The sequence below is a fragment of the Lissotriton vulgaris genome, chromosome 5 (genome assembly GCF_964263255.1).
Source record: "Lissotriton vulgaris chromosome 5, aLisVul1.2, whole genome shotgun sequence".
Taxonomy (NCBI): Eukaryota; Metazoa; Chordata; class Amphibia; order Caudata; family Salamandridae; genus Lissotriton; species Lissotriton vulgaris.
The window spans coordinates 1,036,598,532-1,036,620,322 of NC_141693.1; the positions used below are offsets into that span (position 1 = coordinate 1,036,598,532).

At 47.2% G+C, this 21,791-nt stretch overlaps 1 protein-coding gene across 2 annotated transcripts in view; it reads right to left on the reverse strand.

Annotated features, from left to right (window-relative positions):
• Positions 1–20,635, reverse strand: part of BTRC (beta-transducin repeat containing E3 ubiquitin protein ligase) — a 1,268,207-nt gene extending 1,247,572 nt beyond the window's left edge. Inside the window, exon 1 of one of the 2 annotated variants that reach the window (XM_086922668.1) lies at positions 20,447–20,635. In XM_086922668.1, the coding sequence (XP_086778794.1) occupies positions 20,447–20,491 (45 nt within the window). In that variant the 5' untranslated portion in view covers positions 20,492–20,635. The remainder of the gene's footprint in view (positions 1–20,446) is intronic. The other variant, XM_086922669.1, reaches the window with a different exon arrangement.
• Between the last annotated feature and the right edge of the window lie 1,156 nt (positions 20,636–21,791).

Genomic DNA, 21,791 nt, shown 5'->3' on the forward strand with positions numbered 1-21,791 from the left:
AAGACCAAGAACCCGAGGTGATATCACCAAGCCAGGAGGCCAACATCACCACGAGGCGCCCCGCCACGCTCCCGATGGGAGGGGTGTGGCTCAATCAGGTACGGGGCAGAGTAGCGGGTTGGGTCGGGCGACGTAGCCTACCTAGTGAATCAAAAACAGCGTGTAAATAATTGTACAGTTCCATGTGTATAGTCTCTAAAGTATCCCTCCCTTTCACAAGCACATTGAGCACTGAATAGTGACTGTGAATAGCACTGCCGCACTGGGTTTCCTTCACCCCCGGTCCCTGCACCTTAAGCTCCCGGTCACCCTTCTAATACCCCCCTTTTGTCTCTCTTTCATTCCCGGCTGCCGGACGGAGTGGAAGAACCAGCTATCACCCGTGGTTTTCCTTCTACGATCTGGATCCCAAAGCCAAGACGGATCCCGCAGCCTTCGCAAGAGAGAGACTGACAAGCCGGAGGCGGAAGTCCTACATAAAAATAAAACCTTCTTTAAGATCCCTACTCAAAGTCTCTGACCCTCTTCATTCAACCCCTTCCACCCCTTTACATGCACATATTTGTCTCCATCAGGAGACGCATCTTCTGGCTGGTGACGTTCACAGATTAAAGGCCAAGGCGTTCCCTCAGCTTTTCTGGTCTCCCTCCACCAGGACAGCCGGGGTGGCCATCCTTATCTCCACCAGGTTTAATGGCAAAGTAGGCCCCAAGCAAACCGAACTTAGGGGTAGGTTGCTGGCTCACACTTTCAGACTGGGCTCCCATAATTTCACTATTGGCTCTGTATACGCTCCAAACGAGGGACAGGAGGGTGGTGCTAGAGTTATCCAAATCCTCTGATAGGTCGCAGATCCTAGGAGGGGACCTCAACATGGCTTTAGATAACAATTTTGAGAGATTGAGCCAACAACATGGGAAGGCTGGGGCTCTTACAGAGGAAAGAAAGCGATTCCTGGCAGAGGCAGGGCTGATTAATGTATGGAGGTCTCACCACCCGACAGACAGACAGTACACATTCTATTCACCCCCCCCCCATGAGACCTATGCTAGGATTGACTACTTTTTAGCCACCAATATAATGACCAAGCAGGTAGAACAGGTAGAGATACTCCCTTGTTCGCTATCCGACGTTTGGCGTCTCAAGGATACAATTCTACAACGCCTTGCAGAAGTGCAAAGAATCACAAAAGCAATAGCAGATTATCTAGAAGTGAAGGGCACTCCCAACAACCCCATAGAAACACTATGGAATGCCCTGAAAGCAGTGGTCAGGGGGGAGTTTTCGCTATCACCGCATTTGAAACAAAATTTGGAGGGAAAAAATTGAATAACTTTCTGGTGAGGTGAAGGAGTTAGAACGTATTCACCAGAGTACAGCTGCCCCAAGGATGTAGAAGCAGCTAAAGGCTACGGGCATCCAACTGGCAGGCCTAAGCATTGACAGGGTAAAGTATGTGGCGCTAAGGCTTAGACACTCCTTCGACACTGAGGGAGGCAGAAGTGCTAGGCTCCTAGCTAATAGATTAAGAGCACAAAGGCAGGCCTCTAAGGTCCTCACAGTTATCGAACAGTCCAGTCAGGAGCAGGCCTCCGACCAACTCACTGCAGAATCATTTGAAGTATTCTGCATCCTTATATGGAGCATAGCAACTTCCTGATGACGGCCCTACCCAGTACCTGAACAGCGTGAATACCACCAAACCAAGGCCGAAGAGCTTGAATCCCTAATCAAATTGGAGGCAGTGATCTCGACCATCTCCAAACAAAAGCAGTTCAAATCCCCAGGCCCGGATGGCTTTCCATCCCTTTTTTATAAAACCTTCTGCTCTATGCTGGCCCGGTCCTTGTGAGGGTGTATAATTCGGTTGGGCTGTCCTCTCAATCCCATCCACAATGCTAGAGGTGTTAGTCACAGTCATACCCAAACCAGGGAAGGTCAAGCGGCAATGCGTGTCCTATCGGCCCATTTCCCTACTCAATGTGGACCTTAAACTGTTCACGGGAATCCTGGCGCAGCGCCTCTCCCCCCTCTATCGGGCCTCATAGACCCAGACGAGTCAGGCTTTGTCCCTGGTCGGCAGTGCTCTGATAACACCAAACACCTTCTACACATCATCGACAAGACTGAGCGTTTTGGTACGGAGCGCATGATTCTCTCTATAGACGCAGAAAAGGCGTTTGATAGGGTGCACTAGCCCTATCTAACAGCAACCATGCACCACTTCGGCCTGCCAGAAAGGTTTATAGGCTGGGTCCTAAGTAGCTACACCGACCCCACTGCCTCTGTCCGAGTGAATGGCCACACATTGGACCCCTTTTCTATTCAGCAGGGGACACGACAGGGCTGTCCGCTAACCCCACTCTTATTCGCCATCTACATGGAGCCTATGGCCCAAAGGGTGTGTAGTTATCCCTCGATTACTGGGATGGTGTTTGGGTGTGAGGAACACAAGCTCAGCTTATATGCGAATGACATAGTTGCCACTTTGAAGAACACCATGGCATCCCTTCCTGCCCTTATGGCAGATAAAGAACAGTTCACAGAAGTATCGGAATTTAAGGTCAACATCCACAAGTCACAAGCTCTCAGTTTGTCCCTCTCGTTGGACACAATAGAGGTACTCAAACACACACACCATATTCAATGGACCCAGGAGACCAACCCCTATTTAGGACTTATAGCAAACACAACAACACACCACCTCATTGAATAATACAACACTACTGCGGCAGATACAGGAATGTCTCCGCAGATGGAGACCGTATTCACTGTTGTGGTTGGGTCACATAGCGGCAATAAAGATGACAATTTTACCAAAGATATTATTTCTTTTTCAGACCCTCCCGTTGGCCCCTCCTCTAGGGGTGTTGCATTCTATGCAGCGGAATTTGGAGCGTTTTATCTGGCATGACCAGAGACTCAGATTACACAGAGAACTATGCTACAGACCCCAAAGGAAGGTGTATTAGCCATCCCAAATGTACAGGACTATTATTGGGCGGTTCATTTGAGACCCATGGTGGAGTGGCCAAGACCACAGTCCGAGAAGCGCTGGTTGTTTATGGACAGAGCCCTCGCTGGTCAGTCCCTTTAGGGGATCCCCTTATTTACAAAGGAGGCATGGGCCCGCAACTTATATCTATTGTAAATGTTACACACACTGCCTTATCGGCCTGGGACAGAGTGGCCACATCCCGTGGGCTTACGACGTTCCCGTCTCCACTAATTCCTATAGTGCACAATCCCGCAATCACTTCCGGTCTGGATACGGAAGCATATGCCCAATGGACAAAAGAGGGATGCCGGCCCATTGGCCACTTCTTCGATGTTGATGGACCCTTATCGTTTGAAGATTTCCGCACACAACAGAACCTCACGGAGGGGGAACACTTTTGCTACCACCAAATTTGGCACTGGGTTATGCAGACTGGGGTTCGGGATGGGCTTAGAAGGCCCTCACGACATTTGAGAAATGGCTGGTGACAAAACACACGGATTCACACCTGATAACAGACCTCTATTATTTTCTTAGATGTACCCCTAGGACAGATAAATCTCCCGGACAGCTGAGATGGGAGCAGGGAGCTGGGCAGGATGCCCTCGCAGAAGGAGTGTATGGATATTTACTACAGAGCCCGCCTCACAGCCCGTAGCATGGCTGATATTAAGACTGCAACGAAAATTGTAACCTATTGGTATCTCACCCCACAGAGGCTCCACAGAGGTAACCTGGGCCAAAGCCCCCAATGCTGGAGAGCATGCGGTTCGCTGGGTACCTTGACTTATCTCCTGTGGGAATGCCCCAGTATCTTGAGCTATTGCTCACAGGTATTAGACGATATTAACGCTCATTTGGAGACCAAACTTCCCCGCTTTCCCGCATACACCCTATTAGGTCTTCCCAACCCGCTCACCTTCCCTCTGAAATCGTGAAGGTGTCGGCATATAGCATTAGCGCTAGGAACAGCTCTCCAAAACATCCTAACTCACTGGGGAACGACCACCCCCCTACTTACCTGGGATGGCTCCATAGGTTATGGGGCATACTGGGGAGAGGATCTCCCCCTCGCTGTCCAGTCTGGGAGCCTCACTCCAGGACCTCTGGAGGCCCTTTCTGTCACTACTAACTTCCAAGTTTAAGGAACCTACTTGCCCTAGATACCTGAGACTGTTGCGACTAGCAGACCCACGAGAAGAGGCCAAATCTTAGTGGACATACGATGTTTGGGACACCGCCAGTGAGACCCTAGGCACATGTGCACATGTGCCCCTTTTTGTTCTGTTTTTTTCCCTTTCTTATTTATGCCATCCCACTTAGGCGGCACTTATATAACTGCACTTAAATGCGAGTATTGTATTATTGTTATGTTAGAAATCAATAAAGAAATTTAAACATAGAGAGCTATTTCGGAAGACCCTGGTTCCGAAAAATCGATACATATTTGATAAAGAAGTGGGCACCCAAGCCTTTAAAGATTCAAATGTATTACTTGATGAACGTAGTTGAGAAGATGTTGTTGAGGACTGACTGGCTAAGTGCAGCGACGCCCATGGCTGAGATGCCACCCTTAGCCTCCAGTCCAAAGAAGCTCAGCCAGGATGAGTGCTTGGTGATGAAGTGGAATGCCTGGTTGTCTGGTGAGGTGATGAGTCACTTGGAGCATTTAGGCTGAGTAACAGGGAGGCTGCTCCCGTGTTGGGCTATTTTCTTTATACTTACCTGAAACTCAGCATCTTGTCAACCTGTAACTAAGTCATAACTATCTTCTACAATGTACACTATAGCTACCTGGACTTACTTTACTATTGCAATACATACCTTAATGTTAATGGCCTAAGACATTTCCCAAATGGAACGAAAATGCTCACATTTTAGATGGCAGGATTTAGCATTAATACAAGAAATGCACCTGTCGTCAGAAGAGGGTGATAAATTACAGAGGGACTGAGGGAGACAAGTACTCCATGCCTGTTCAGCCAAAAGCAGACACCCCTTTTGATTCTCCGGTGATCCACAGAAAAAAGTTCTAGCAATATAGATACACAAATAAGAACTGATCAAAATACTGCAAATGGTATCAGATGCTGGGGGGTGTATATTTTTGCCAAGCTCCTTATTTGGAAGACACACATAATTGTGGAGTCGATACACACCCAGACAGACGATAAGTCTGCCTTCCTTTCCACTGTATCCAGGGTACTCAATTCTTTCAATAAGACAAAAGTCTTGAAAGGTCTAAAATGTCACTATAGACCAGATTCTGGATAGGCCCGGGAAACTCAACTAACAAAATGACAGACAGAAATAGCCTGAAAGATATGGCGGAGGACAATGCCTTGATTGAACCTTAGAGACTGTTACACACACAAGAGACGGACTATACATTCACTTCTTTTTTTTTTTTTAAATCTGTTTATGAATTTTTCAACCAACACCAGCACATCCCATAGTCAAATATTATCAAACAAGCACTATTGTCTCAATTGAAATAGCAATAAGGCCACCTGGCATGCAATGATACAGTCAATATACAAGGTCAGGATAAATAATAAACAGTTGTCCAAGAACATTTGGGTAGTCCCAACATCCACCTGATACTAATAGTGCAGCCATTTGCAGCTTATATATACACGTGCTGTAGAACTATACAATATTAATGCAACTATTCTTCCCCCCCTCGGCCTACCCTCACCCGCCCCCTCTCACCGGCGTGCACCCACCACAGCGTAATTTAACCCAGAAATCATTTGGAGCGACATGACTGTTCAGAGTATTATACCTACAATTGCCATAGAAAATCATGACTATGACAGGGAAGGGGACTCACTCATGCATGCTGTTCCTTATATCGTTGCTGTCGTCTATAAAGCTCCACTCCCTGAGTGCACACTCAGATCTGACCCAGAGTCCGCATCAGCAGCCTTCAAGTCCATAACTAAGGCTTCCCACACCCGGGCAGCATCTAACTCTTTCTCATTGTGGGACCTCTGGGCCTGTTGCAAGCGAATCACACTTTCACTCCCCGCCCACTTAAGCATTGCAGCCTTAAATCTAGCATAACTAGGCTCCCCTGCAGCCTTCCAATTGATCGTGATTTCTCTTTTGGCCAATACCAGTCCCAGATCTTGGAATTTACTTGTCATTTTGGTCATAGTGGTATGGGGGAACAAATGCAATAGACAAGTATCCTTATCCAGTGTAATCTGCCGTTCCGTGACCCTGCATAGTAGCTCCACCAAATCTTCCCAGTATGTCCCCATTTGTGGGCAGTCCCACAACATATGTAGCAGGCCCGCACCCGCAAGCCTACAACGAGGGCCCTGCGCTGTGTCTACATGAAAGTATTGGTTGATCCTCGCCGGGGGGAGGTAGGCCCTATGCAGTATGAAGAAATGAACCAATTGAAATCTGGCATTTCTGGTATTCTTCCATGCCCTCTTAACGATCTGTGACCAAGCCGGGTCCGGTATATCTCTACCGATGTCTGTCGTCCAGTGGTCACGCAGCTTCTGTAGAGGCTGCAATCCCTCCCCAATCATGCGCCTATATAAACAGGTGACGGCCTTGTAAGTGCCCGCTGCCATCACCACATATTGGCACGCTGTGCTTACCGGCGGCTCCGAAAGGCCCTCACTCCAGTACTTCCGCACCGCAGCCGTCAGGGCTGAATGGAGTAGGTAGTGACCGCGTGGGAGCCTGAAACTCTCCTGCAACTCGCTATAGGGCAGCAATGTGCCATCTTCATACAGGTCTCCCACTACTTGTAGCCCGAGGGACTCCCACTCCGCAAGGGCCCGCCAGTCCCCACTGTGTGGTAAGGCGGTACACATACCTAAAGGTATTTCCGGGGCATAGGGGCTCCGCAACTTGATTTTACCAAAGTAACGTTTCCAGCAGAGCTGCAAAGTGCGTTCCTCTATAGACAGCGAATTTACATGCAATTTCTGCTGGAGTATAGTAAACGATAGCACATGCCGAAGTGCCTCCGGTTCATGGTCTCTTTCAGGGCCCCTGAATTCCATCGCCACCGCTTGAGTAAGCACCTGGAACTGCGCAGCTAGATAATATAATTCGAAGTCCGGGACCGCAAAGCCCCCTTTCTCTCTCGAGCGCGTTAACGTGTCAAGTGCCACCCTCCATCTGCCACTCCCCCAAATGAAGCCACCCACATTAGACCTGAGCTGTCGAAATAAGGAGGCGGGTATCCACACCGGCAACGTTCTAAAGTAATAAAGTAGCCGGGAAAGTGCTACCATTTTTAACAGGGCCATCCGACCTGCCACTGATAATGTCAGTGTCCCCCAGAACTGCATGCTATTCTTGAGGCCTCGCATCGCCCGACCAATATTGCCATCTAGTAGATTTTCCTGAGTATGATAAATATGTGTCCCTAAATAAGGAAGACAGTGAGGTTCCCATACGATGCCCTGCGCCGCTGCAGGTGGGCCACATGCCGGATTAACCAGGAAAACACATGTCTTCGCCCGGTTGACTCTAAGTCCAGAGACGTCCCCGAACTCATGGAGCAGTGCTCGAGCCCCTTCCAAACCGTCTCCCACGTCTTTTAAAAACAGTAGGAGATCGTCCGCATACACCAATATGAAATGTGTCTGATCCCGGAGTTGTAAACCCTGGAAAGCCCTCCCCAATCTAGCCCTGACAGCCAACGGCTCTACGGCCAGAGCAAACAACAGCGGGGAAAGCAGGCACCCCTGTCATGTGCCTCGGCCCACTGGGTAGGAGGAGGAAACAACCGTCCCCACTTTCACTCTCGTGCACGCCGAGGAGTACAGTATTTCGGTCCAGCGAACATAACCTTCCCCAAGCCCGAAAGCTCTCATAACAAAAAATAAATAGGCCACTCGAAACTGTCAAACGCTTTTGCAATATCCACAGAGAGGATTAATGCCATTGGGTCCCCATCGTGGTCCCCTCCCAACATGCGTATCAGTCGACGCACACTGCCTGCAGTATTGAGAGTAGGGATAAAGCCCGCCTGTTCAGGAGGAACCAGGCGCACCATGTGCGGAAGAAGTCGGGTAGCCAACACGCGACTCAGAATCTTGTAGTCAGACGTGAGCATAGACAGGGGGCGATATGCAGCTGGGTCTGTGGAGGCTTTCCCTGGTTTCAATAGGGGAATGATGATAGCTTCCCTAGTCGAGGTTGGCAATATCCCCAGATCTCTAGCTTCTTTAAAGACCAATAATAACCTTGGGGCAAGAAGCTCCACATATGTTGCATAAAACTCTATGGGCAGGCCATCAATTCCTGGAGTTTTGTTTCGCGCCCTATGCTTGATAGCGCTTCGAATTTCGGATAGTGTGATGTCCTGGCCAAGGGAATCAGCTTGTTCTGAATCCAGTGTAGGAAGCTTCAAATCCTCCAAAAAACCCTGGACGTCTACTTTACCTACTTTACCGTTCCGCAGCTGGCTATCATACAGATCTGTGTAAAAGTCGCGAAAGTGGGTATTAATCCGACACTGAGTATATTCCGTTTGACCCGTCGGGGAATTCAATGCTAAGATTGGGGCGCCGCGGGGGAGGGGTCAGCCAACCAAGCCAACAAGGTACCCACCTTATCTCTCTCGGCATGCGCCCTAGCTAGGTAAGCCCTATGGTCCAAACATCCCAAGCGTTCTACAACCTCCGCCACAGCCTCCTTTGAACTCAACACCAAATCCCGGGCTCCAGGGTCAGTCGAGTACGCCCTCTCTGCCACTCTAAGTGTCTGTTCGGCAGTGTTGATTTCTTGCAACAGCAACTTCCGTACGCCCACCCTTTTAGTAATACACAAGCCTCGGATCACCACTTTAAAGGCATCTCATTCCAGGGCTGTACCCTCATTGTCGGCAAAATAACTTTCTATTTTCATTTCCAGCTCGGCGCGGAAGACTGGGTCTTCAAGCATCTACGGATGCAGTCGCCAGGCCGGCACAGCCGGGCGATCCTGGGCCCAGCAGAAACTCACCAATAGTGGGTTATGATAGGATATAGTTTGCGCCAGGTATTCACTCCGCATCACCATTGTAGCCAGGCCGGCACTACACAGCACAGTGTCAAGCCTCGCATGTATCTCGTGCAATGCTGAGAAGTAGGAGTAATCCCGTTCATCTGGGTGTTGCGTCCGCCATATATCTATTAATCCCCAACTATCCTGCCACTGTGCTCTGACCTTTGAAAGCCTATGAATGGGGGCGCCAGGCAGCGGGGGGTGGGACCTATCCATGGTCACATCCGTTATGGAATTGAAATCTCCCCCCATTATCACCGGGGTCGTGAGATAAACTGCCAGTGTTTCAGACATTTGAGTAAAAAAGGCCGCTTGCTCCACGTTGGGGGCATAAATACTGCAGAGGGTCATGTCCCGCCCGTAAAGGCGTCCTGCAACCACTACATAGCGGCCCTCAGGATCAACCAATTGTTCAGTCATCTGGAAGTGAACCCCAGCCCTAACCCAAATCAGCGCACCCCTCGCAAAGGCCGAATAGGTAGTATAATAAAGCTGCCCACGCCATCTACGCTGCAGCGCCACCCTTTAAACACTAGTCAGTTGCGTCTCTTGCAAGAATACTATCTGGACGCCCCTGCGTACCAAGTAAGAGTGGACCCTGTGCCAACGCTGCATTGAGTGTAAGCCTCTCACATTCCAAGTCACACATGTAACATCAGGTAATGGCCCCATAGTCAATATATAAAAGCACAATGAACCACTGCTCGCTCCAAGATACGCCGGCGAAAACCATCCCCAAACTAATTCTCCCCACATCCCCAACTTCCCCCCCAAACACATCACTCCCTCCCCAGAACAGGCACTAACATAGTGAATCCCATCCAACTGATCCCAACAAATGCCCCCACAAAAGGTCAAAGCATACTAACTATGAACCATCCGGCGGGGGTGGGTTAGAACCTAACGATCAACAACCACTAAACAAGCCCTCCAGCCCCTCAGCAGCAACCAAGCCTCCAGCGTTGAGAGCGGCATTGCTCCCCTATCAATGATTAACTGTTCCATTGGTGGCCAGGCTACTCCCCCCAAATCCCCGGGCATCCCAGACCCCAGCCGCCCGCCCCCCAACACCCCAGGAAGTCCAAATCAATAGCTACCACCATAGAAGGTCCAGAGTCCCGAAACTTCCCCATCTTCATGGCGCGTCTACCATGTCGTCTGCTGTGCTCGGCGTCACCTTAGGAAGTATCTGCCTCCCAGACTCCGACAGCTCAGTTTCAGTCCCATCAGCCTCCTCTCCAGATACCACAGCCAGCTCCTGGGAGGACGCCTCCGCTCCAGCAATTACCGCCACCGCCTGGAGTGCCACCAGTCGCTCCGCCTCCGTCTGGGACAGTGAGGGGCCCCCAGGCACTGAGCGTCGTCTCCGGTTACGGCGGGATCTACGGAGTCGCTGCTCCAGCGCCAGTCGCTCCAATGGCAACCCAGCCTCGCCCTTGCCAGTCCTGTTCTCCTCCAGCCAGGACCAGGCTTCCTCAGGAATATTGCAAAAGTGAGTTTTGCCATCCAGGGCTATCCGCAGCCGAGCCGGGAACATTCGAGAATATTGCGAGCCTTCGCCGCGTAGCGCCCTCTTGTCCGCCAAAAATGAGGCCTTAGCCCGTTGCACCTCGAGCGTGTAATCCGGAAACAGCGTGACTTTGCTATTGTCCACAGTATACGGGCTCGATGCCCTGGCCTTTTGAAGGATCAGATCCCTGTCTCTGTAGTGAAGAAGACGTGCCACCACTGGTCGAGGCGGGCGTCCCGGGCATAGTGGGCGCGCCGGCACTGTATGCGCCCTCTCCAGTGTGTAGAACTGCGACAGGCCTTCCGGCGCAACCACCTCCCGGAACCAGCACTCTAGATAGGCCACCATATCAGTCCCCTCAATCCGTTCCGGCAAGCCCACTACGCGGACGTTATTCCTCCTATTGCGGCCTTCCGCATCGTCTGCTCTCTTTTCCAAGGTCTGCAACCAGGCCATAACATCCACCATCTGGGCGCCCAACTTATGCTGTGCCGGCCCCACGTCCTTCAAAGTGAGTTCCGTTTGTCGCACCCTGTCCGATAACTTAGCATGATCAGCCCTCAAGAGCCCCAGGCCCGTCGCCACCTGCGCGATGTCTTCCTGAAGGGCCGTTCTAGTATTCTTTATAGCCGGTAGGATCTGGTCCACTTGGTGCTGCAAGAGCGATCCAGGAGGGACGGCGTCCGGGTCCCGCGGTCCCCGCTCCACATCCGGATCCGCGCCGTCCAAGGAAGTCCCCCCTTGTTTCCTCTGGGTTTCCCCATGCTCAAGGGTTGCCGGCTCAGGTCAGTGCAGGATGCGGTCTCCCTCTCCAGGCCCCAGGATAGTATATTGCGCACACCCCTAAGGGGGGTGAGGGGCTGCCAAGCACCGCAGATATGCACCCAGGCCCCGCAGCAATAATTCCCATAAGCAGGTAGGGTCCGGTCCGGCAGGGCCATCACAGCGAATCCACTCCACCCGGGGCAACCAAGAGTTGCAAAGCCCCCAGTGGTCAAGCTATGAGCAGTCCACTCCGCTTCCGGTCTGCGCAACTCAGCCACGTACAGAGCGCCTCCCGCCGATGCCGTCCGCTTCGGAGCAATAGGCGGTCCACCCGTAAGACAACAAGTCCGTCAAGGCAGGGATAGAGAAATCGCCCTCAGGGTGGGGTCCCCTGCAAGGATCCCACCCACGTCGCAGTAGGTCAGGCGCCAGGTGCCCACAGCAATCGTATGCCACCAGCAGCCCCAGTATCTTCATTGGGCGGGGGTCAGCTCCATGCCAACTCTTGCTGCGCCGCTGCCTCAACACAGGCTGCAGGGCAGTCCCTCCGCTGCCCGTGCCTCAATGTGCCTCAGCGGCGGTCCTGGCCGTGTCTCCCAATGCCCAGTCAGGCAGCACTGGCGAATCTCCCAATGCCCAGTCAGGCCGCACTGCCATCCGCAACCCCCAGAATGCCACCACTAGAGGGGGAAACAGAAAGGATCCCAGCAAGAGTGTGTGGTGGGGGGTAGGGCGCTTACGATCTTCTACGCCGCTCCCGTGCCCCCAGCTGTCGCCCGCAGTCCGGCCGCCACTCAAGTCCCCGCCTCTAGCAGGAGGCAACACTCCAGTCCAGTAACAGGCTCAGCCGAATCTGCACGAAAAGAGGGGCGGCCGGGGGCTGCCACTGCGCCGCCACCAAACCTGTCCGGGCTGCTTGGGGTTCCGCTCTACAGCTGTCCCCTGCCTCCGCAGCAATCCGGTCGCACTTCCGGGCTCCCAGTTATGCCGGACGGGGAGCCGCAGAGCTCAGATGCTCCACCCGTTCCCCGGACACCACCATCTTAATTCTCAGCCCTGTTCCGAGACAGGGGCCGCAGCGGGCTCACAGCACGTCCGGGGGGGAGCCCAGCTCCACAGTTCAGGGGGCAAGCACCTTCACCACTCCCCTGCACCGGGGGCCAATTTGGGGGGCCACAGCGGTCCCCTGAACAGGATTATTGGTGGGGCTAGCGCGGAGCTGCAGGCTCACACTTCCTCCGTCATCGGGTCTCAAGCCATGCCCCACATTCACTTCTTGTTGTCACGGTTCCCACATTAGAACTGATTACTTAATCAATGTAACCAGAAAATTAGAAGGAGTTTTCATTACTCAAGTTGGTGTATCTGATCATGACCTCATAGGTAACCAAATATAATTAGACTTGACTGCTGCTCCATTAGGTCTCTGGTGAGAAGAAGAAGAAGAAGGAGAAGAAGAAGAAGAAGAAGGAGAAGAAGAAGGAGAAGAAGAAGAAGAAGAAGAAGAAGAAGAAGAAGAAGAAGAAGGAGAAGGAGAAGGAGAAGGAGAAGGAGAAGGAGAAGGAGAAGGAGAAGAAGTAGTACAGCTGGCATTTCGTTAAACTAAAACTAAATTAAATGAGTTATACACTACGGAAGGAAAAAAAAGTCCCTTTTCATGTTACATCAAAGACATTGATAGAAAGTGGAAAAAACGGGCAATTGCTGGTTGCACAACTTAGAGAAGTCAAATCATACAGAACAATACATAATAGTAGAGAGGAACTACTGATAAAGCTGCTGATATAATGAATATAATGAATCAACTCAAGACTCTATAAACGTCAGATGAACGACCTGGGTTAGTAATACAAACTGAATTCTTCCAGAGGTTGCCACTCCTTCAATGGTGAAGGAACACAATGGATTTAAATGTGTCGGTGGAAGAAACTGAAAAAGCAATTCATGGTATGGCCTCAAATAAACTCCTTAGGGAATTTGGATCTCCCATTGAATTTTATTTTACTGAACCATTTTTGTCCCTGTATTCGCCTCAGTTTTCAAAGAGGCTCTGTAAAATGTCTACATGCAGGATGAATTTATCGAGGCTAGAATAGTATTAATCCCTAAACCGGGCAGGGATACTGTAGATTGCTCAAATTACAGGCCCACCTTGCTTATAAATGCAGATGCTAAAATCCTGGCGAACTGGTTGAAGAAGTTCCTGCTTCAATTGATACAGCCTACCCAGGTGGCTTTTGTGCCGGTCACTTGCACAACCTATCACACATATTATGGCAGTGAAAGATGACCTTGACTATTATCTTTCGAAGCCGAGAAGGCAGTTGATAAAGTAGAATGGGGTTACTTGTTTCGCACAATGAAAGGAATGGGAACCGGCCAGAATTATATCATTTTGTTTAAAGGGATGTATCAATACAACTGCCTCGATTAATTGGGGGGGAAGACTGCTCCTCATAATTTCAGGATCACCGGGGAACTAGATAGGGATGCCCGCTGCCATCTACTATTTTTAACAGCACTGGAACCTTTCAAAAGTGCAATACGAAAGAACAACCAGATTACGGGTATAATGCCTATAGCAGGGGAACACAAGACATTATATTATACAGACAACATAGAAATGTCTCTGTTTTGCCTGTCTGCATCAGCAGAGGTCCTGGTGAAGTTACAAGGACACAAGAAAGGGGTATGCAGTTCCTGATTGGGTCAGTAAAAGATGGAGAGTGAGAGTGTAAAACAAGAGTAGTAGGTGGTCCTACTGCGAAGGAAGGGAAAGGGGAATCCCTCCTTTCGGAATTAGGGCCCTCACACATCCAGACAGCTGGGTGTCAAGCTTCATCATAGGGTCTGCAAGTTACAAGGACTCCTCAAGTATTTCGGGGTACAAGACAAATGTGTCTAAGTGTAAGGCTTTACCACTACCTTCGACCACCACATGAGGGTTTACACGGACCATACCCTTTGAATGGAAACGCAACCAATTGAAGTATTTGGGGATCTGTTTAAATCAAAGACTTCAAAGTATGAGCCACAATAACATTTCCCCTGTGCTGCAAAAAACAACACAGACTTTTGGAAATGGGCCCACCTAAGGCTATCTTAACATGATAAAGTATAAAAATTAATATGACCCCCAAATTCAATTTTTTACTCGGTATATTACCACAAGTGGTCCAAAAAATACTACTATATGATATTAAAAAAGCTATTTTACAGTTTGTATTAGGAGAAAAGACACCCAGGTTAAAAAGTTCAAAATTAAAAGCAACAATGTATATGAGCGGACTTCAGTTGCTTCGTATGGAGTGGCCCATTTAATATACAAGATGAAAACACATTGAAATACTGTTATAAGTCTAGATAGAGAGGTATATCCTGAAAACAGGGACGGGGGGCTGTCAACATGCTATACGTATCAACCACACATGACGCCATCTATCAGCCCTATTGTATTCGGTTCCCATTATGCATGGCAAAGGGCTCACAACCTGCTTAAGATTCTGAAACATATACACTATAAAGCGCCATTATGGTGCAACTCTGACATTGCAATGGAAGGAGGGGAGAAATCAGCTGGTTGTTAGGGAAAATGCACAAAAAACTGTACGTTGATGATATACTCAAAAAACGCTTCCTGAAAACTTTCACTAAGTTTACTCAGGAATGCAATAGCCCACACATGCAGAGATGGAGATATATTTTAATATCTCAGACACTTATTTGGTAAATGAGGGCGCTCGTTCATAATACTAGAGAGGTCACCCATTGTTTACCATTTATAGATGTGGAAAGAATACAGGAGAACGATATTAAATATTTACTCAATGTTAATCGACCACCGTTTTTCACAGATGGCAGGCCACCATTTGTATTTTGATTGCGTTTATATGACAATACATGAATATCAGGGACTAACTACTAAAGTGAGTATGAAGCATGCCACCAAGGTCAGTGGGTGAGAGATTACGTTATTTTGACCTCAATTCAGAGGCCAGTCACTATTCGAAATTTTTAATATACTTTACCTTTCTTATCAGTTAGGGTCTTCTGATAATAAATTATTAATGTTGGGTGGACGTCCTATGGATCTCCTATTCCTCTCATTCCATCTAAATAATTTGTAAAAAGCAAACATATTTGTCTTGGGAAACTGACAAAATACTTTATTTATCCCCAAAATAGAAAGCCTCAATATGTTTATATGAAATGCCTATTCTTCAAAGCGTGTTATGGCTTTCTACAGATACAAAAAAATATCATCTTGTATACACAATATCAGAAACTAAGCACTGGATATCACCCCCTCACCAACTAAAGTTTCGAGTTACAACAGGAATCAGAATCAGACAAAAGGTGAAACAATCAACTGTGAGCCGAACACTGCTGCAGGTCATGTGGGAATTTTTAGATAGCCAGTCTCATCATTGGGCAAAGCCCAAGGGAGCGAACAATTCCCCCCTCACATGAGAAAGGTGAAAGGAGTTTTATAAAAAATGTTGCCTCCACAACTCCACATTTCTGCAATGCTGGAGGATTTAGGGGGCAATAACCTCTCAACTCCGGAGCTAGAAATTGGAGGCTCAATGAGGAGCGAGTGGCAAGTTCTCCTTCCAAGGTACTTTTTTTAAGTCCTCCCAACCATAGGTAAGGCAATGGGGAGGATGCAATTCTCCCATCACACTTGGGCAAAGTGATGCAGGCGTTGACAGTTTATTCCCCTGCACTTCAGGATTGTGGTGGTTGGGGAAGTAGAAACACACTTCAGTATCATTTGCAACTGCCCTCTAGTCTTTGGGCAAGGCAAGGAGGGCATGGCCTCCATTCAAAATTCCACAGCCCTCAGTAGTCAGAGGAGAGAGTAAATTAATTTCTCCCTCCCTTGAGCAAGGCAGGGGAAAGTGAATGATTAGGGCCTCCAGTCCTTGCCAGTACATGGGAGTCAGAGGCTTTCTGTTTTTACGCACTTCCTGATCTATCAAAGAGGCTTGAGAAGATATTTATGCAGTTTGCTGCCCACCTATAAACAGAGCAGCATTTGGTCTGTCAATCTATTTTGCTTTCTTTGTTTTCCTATTTTTACATTTTGTATTTTATTGATTTTTTTCCGGGTGTTTACAAACATTGGGAATTAAACCCTTGTGAGCATCCAGTGTAACTGCACAAAGTGTTGTGCATGTGCACTTCAGGCCAACGTCTGCATTGTGGCTGTTTGTACTTCCTAAAGAATAAACATAATTTGGCATGTGCATTGGACACTCACATTTTGACTTACATTTCCAAAAGGGGTGGACGGATCTTACCCAAAGCAAGAAATGGCAACAAATGACAGATAATCAGTGGTGCCATAAAAATTTGGTGACCACCTTTTCAGCAATTTTGCAGCAACATGTGTAGGAAATTTCAATAAGTGAATTCCTAATTAAATATAAATGAAAAATTGTTCTGGGAACCCACACCATCTTAAAACTTTTGGACCAATCTCCATTACATTTGGCCCCCAGTTTCTCCTTGTATGTATTTTTCCTTGAATATAGTTTGGTTTCAGGTTGGTTAAGAGGAGTTAAATTTATTAAAAGGTACAAAAACAAGATTTTATATGGGGTGTGGAGTGCAGCGTCAACCTTAATTTCTGAGACGTGACTGTGTCTCTGTAATACATACATAAACATATATATGTTGTTTTTCACACTTTGTGTTTGGTAATAAGCCTTCACATTGAACTCTCCAGTAATAATAATCATAATAATCTTTATTCAGCATATAAAAAATATTACCATAAAAGATACATTATTTATGACAAATACCAACATCACACAGACAACTTTAAAAAGGGTTAACACATACATAAATAACACCAGTTATATATATGGTTATTCTCCCACCTATATCTCCTGATATCAATGTCAGTCCATCCGAGATTAAAACAAATTAACAATTGTAAAAAAAAAAAAAAAAAAAAAATCTTCTATAACAGTAGAGCAACGCGTAGTGGTGTGGCATGGCAAGAATACCTCTAGACTTCAAACATCCCTCATGCCGCTTAACTTTAAAGCAGCTCTTAAAAAATTGGAAACACAGAAGGGTGTAAAAACATCTGATGACAATTTTAAAAACAACAAGGCTACACGTGCATGCCTAAATCTGACTCTTCTTAAAAGGCCCTTCAGGAATATTTTATGGGATAGGCGTAATACGGGAAAAGTAGAACTAGATGTAGTGTATCCTTTGGAGACCTATTGTCACAGCCACAGGGCCCACTCTCTTCTGAATTCATAATAAAACCTGCAGGTACCGCCAGTGGGTGATGAATAAGATTTAATCTAAAACGGGTAATTAAAAATCTGTCACGTGCAATGATTATTAGTGTTAGGTATGGTTCTATACCCTGGGTTGATTTGACTATTATGTGTTCTCTCACCGTATATTTAGAAAGTTCTCTGGCTTCACGTTGCGCCACAGGTCTTTAGTAACTGCCTTATCCTGGGTTCTTATTTTACCAGGTTTGGTGAACAGATCTACACGCCCTAGTTTATCAAAAGAATCCCTGACATATTTTAACTAGGGAATTTTCAGTGTGTGATCTAAGGAGAGACAATCCTGGATTACCAGCCTGCTCAAACCCGCCTCTGTATCGGACCACAGCTTCACCCAACATTGTAGGGGTTTAACTGCCACCAGGTCAGAGATATATTTGAGCCCCAGTTCTTCGTGAACACTGAATGCTGAAATACTGTGAGGAATTTTCAATAAATGCCTGAGATATGTATTCTCCTCCCTTTGCAGATTATTAGCCTTAATAAATCCCCAAACCTTGCTTCCATATAAAACCTTAGAACAATCATTCCCGTGGTCCAACATACTAATCTTTGTGCAAAATTAGCAATAGAACCTCTCGACCTAGTCAGGGCCAGGCACTTCTCCTCTAATAAATGTTTGAAATTTAAATGTCCATAAAAAAAAGGCCCAAATAGCAAAAGGTTAGGACTTTCTCTAAGGTATGTGAACCTATAGTATAATTGTAGGATTGACTTGGCTTCTTCCCCATTTCCATAATATATGATTGAGAGATTGGGGGGCATATGCAGGTTTTCTGAAAAAGTCACAAAGCCATCAATTTGAAGCTGCAAACTCTTCGAAGTGCGAGCAAGCAGCACCGCATCGTCTGCACGCTCTTGAGCCTATCCTCAGGGTATCTGCTTTAATAGCACTCAGGGTAGAATCTAGGCCGTTAATATATAAGTTAAACAGGAATGGTGCTAATATGAAGCCCTGTCCGACCCCACTTGAGCACGTAAAATATTCTGTTACCTTTCCTTCCCTTGTATAACTAACACCAACTGAGGTATTAAAATGTAACGATTTTAAAATATTACATTATTACCGGGTCTACCCCAAGCTCGCCCATAATTAACCTTCAGTAAAATATCCCATTTACAATATTTTTCAATTTTAACATAAGCATTTCTTGAGTAACGAAAGTCTAACCATTTATCCATTAAATTAATTGGGTGCTTGTTTAAAAAAAACGTAATAGTGCCTATTTAAAGGTAAAAAAGGGTCTGCGGCAGATTTTAAACTCCTATTTTCAAAGTTGTGTGTACCAGTATCATAAAGTAGGAAAAAGCATTATCTTCGGACAAGAACAAAAGACATGATAACCTTAAAAAGCAATTGAGGCATAAGGGTGTCTGAAGTCATTCACCACTGAAACAGACTGTGGATTCAGGAAAACAACTGTTAGCAACTTGCAGAGTATGCCTGGGTGTAAATTCCACTCGCTGAGCTTTTCCCACTAAGCAACGTGCACGTATTTCTGAAATAAAATCAGCAGAGCGCAGTTTTTTCCTCGCTCGCCAACGTTAAGTTGTTGAGTGCGAGTAAGGAAAATCTTACTCCAGACCACCACCCGGTGAGATTTCTCAACTTGGGCTGTTGCGGAAGGCCACCACTGCTCGCATTGAGAACCCTTCCATTTGTTTTGAGGAAGCTGCCGCTCAAATAGACCATCTACTCGAGGGGCAGAAAGAAGGAGCGCCCTCATGCACTGCGCATGGTGCAGGCCATGCTTATTTTCCAGCTTGGGACAAACACCCGGCACTAAAATTCAGCACAAGTTGCGCAACTTAATGCACTCCACCACTTACGGAACTCCATGTAGCACTTCAGAATTTTTGGGTCACTTCACGGAGTTCTTCACAGCAGTACTCCGCAAACTCCACCCAGCCCTACTGCAGAGTCAACTGCCTACATATAAGGTCAATCAGCAGCATGTTTAGTCACCAGGATACAGCCTCAAACAGCTGGCTTGTCAAGGCAAATAGACAGAAAATCAACAGACTGCAGAATCAGGACTCTTCTAAGTCCAAAAATTCCATTCAGCGTTGACAGTCTCCAAAATCACCAGCATTCAAAGTTGTGTGACTTTCAAGTCATGCACTCCGAAGTTGAAAAGACTACAAAAGTTGTGACCGTACAAACATCAAGAGTGACCAGACATAATCCTCCAAAGTTACAAACCTCCAAAACACTGATACGCAAAATTCGTGACTTCATAAAAAAGCTGGAAGACTCCTGAAAAAGTTGCGGGACTTCAAAGGTCCCAAGATTTCAAAGTTAAAAAGCTGCAGACAAAATGACAAAGCTGCAATGAAGCAACACTCCCCACAAAGTAAGATAAGACAAATGTAAAAACACAAACCTGGTGCACTGAAATGAAAAATAGTACATCTCTTCCTCTTTACCTCAACGCACCTGCGTGGCAGATGCGACTTGCAGGCATATAGGATAAGAAAATAATGATTTTCTGGACGTAAGCAGATGCAATTTTATCACTTGTCCCTAGTAAGGAAAGTGCAAGTACATCTCTATGGACTCTTCCTAATGCACATCTGGGGCCTCCTAATGTCACTGCTTTTCTCCGTCAATTCTTACCCATCATTCCACAGGCAATAACAGCAACATCAGCATCCAAGCAAGATGGCGGTTGTGGTACCCATCTACCGTCCACACATCACTAAACCGGCTGATGATAAACAGCCTAACCGTCCCTACGCTTTTACAGGCGGCGCTATCACACCGACCACCCACACTTCTCTCCAACTACATCCTCGCGCGCCCCCGCTGCACCCTGTAACGTCCCGTTCTCTCACCATAAACTTCAATGCCTTCTCCTGCATCACCGAGTCCGGGTCCATGGCAGCCGTCTGCCGCCCAACGGGGATTACTTCCCCCGCGATGTCACTGATATCAGGTCCCCTAGTAGCGCAAAAGTATAGATGAACCGGAATTCGCCGGTGCGTTTCTCAGCCTCCCAAGCAAACCGAAAGCGAACGACGCCACAACACAGAGCGAGGGCGCCTGCGCCAGGTGCGCAGCTGAGCAGGGCTGATGGGAGATGTAGTTTTCACACCTGAGAAGCAGGACACGTCAGTAGGGAGAGATAAAAGCTGATTGCTGCTAGGGTTGAGGGAGTCATGATATAGAATCAATCTACAGTTTTCGAAAGGCACTTCAAGGCAGCTGAGAGAAATGTAAAGCTCACAGTTTCGCCCTGTCGGCGTTTAAGGGCCCGTCAACCATGCAGATGTGGAGAGATGAATTGCAATTAGTGACAACATTTTAGTGACGCCAGTCTAGTGCTAACTGAATTATTTCAGCTCTTTAGCTATCCGAGGCCGAAAACATCAACAATGTCTCTTCTGCATATAAGAAGTAAAGAGCCATTGTTTTAATATCAACAATGCAACGTTTAAATGTAAATATTCAAGCCTTAAGTTATTTTTTTAGATTGTATTGCCCATTCAGAATATTTAATAGATACAAACGTTGTGTACAACCGTAGATGTACAAGTGTATAAAATTAAAAGAGACGGCAGGATTGTGTACGCATCTACCTCCTGACAGTATTATACTCTCAAAATGCTCTTTCCAAAAATATGCTAACCACCTAACACTAAAAGCTGCAGAGACATCACGAGCGGTGAGTGCGCTCATGAAATATTAAACAATATCTGACCGCTACATTTGTAAAACAAAAGATTTCTTGGCGTGCATTTTGTCAAACAAGGCTTTGAGAAAAAAGCAATGCATTTAGATCAGCCTTTCTGCAGATTTTAGCCTTCTCGTGTTCTGATTTACCTTTTTTTTTAAACTTGTTCTACAACGTCCTCAATGGATGTGTAAAACAAGAAAAGGAACAATGCTTTCCTCGCAAACGTTATATTTCTATTTTCACACTTGCTTGTGAAATACATGCAAATACGTGACAATATTAAAGGCGACGTCCACTGCCAGGCCCGGAAAAAAGTTTCCCATGTTTGCGAACCGGGGCAGTTTTTTACTTGTAAAGACACACTGTGTAAGTGTTTTGAAAGATATGGAAGACCGCATGGATTTCAGCCGGCTGTAGGCAATGTCTGTGGTAATATTCAGGAGTGCAGCTTAGCCAGTGGGATTCTCGGCTGTGAATCTCATATTTCCCAACTAACAAAGCAG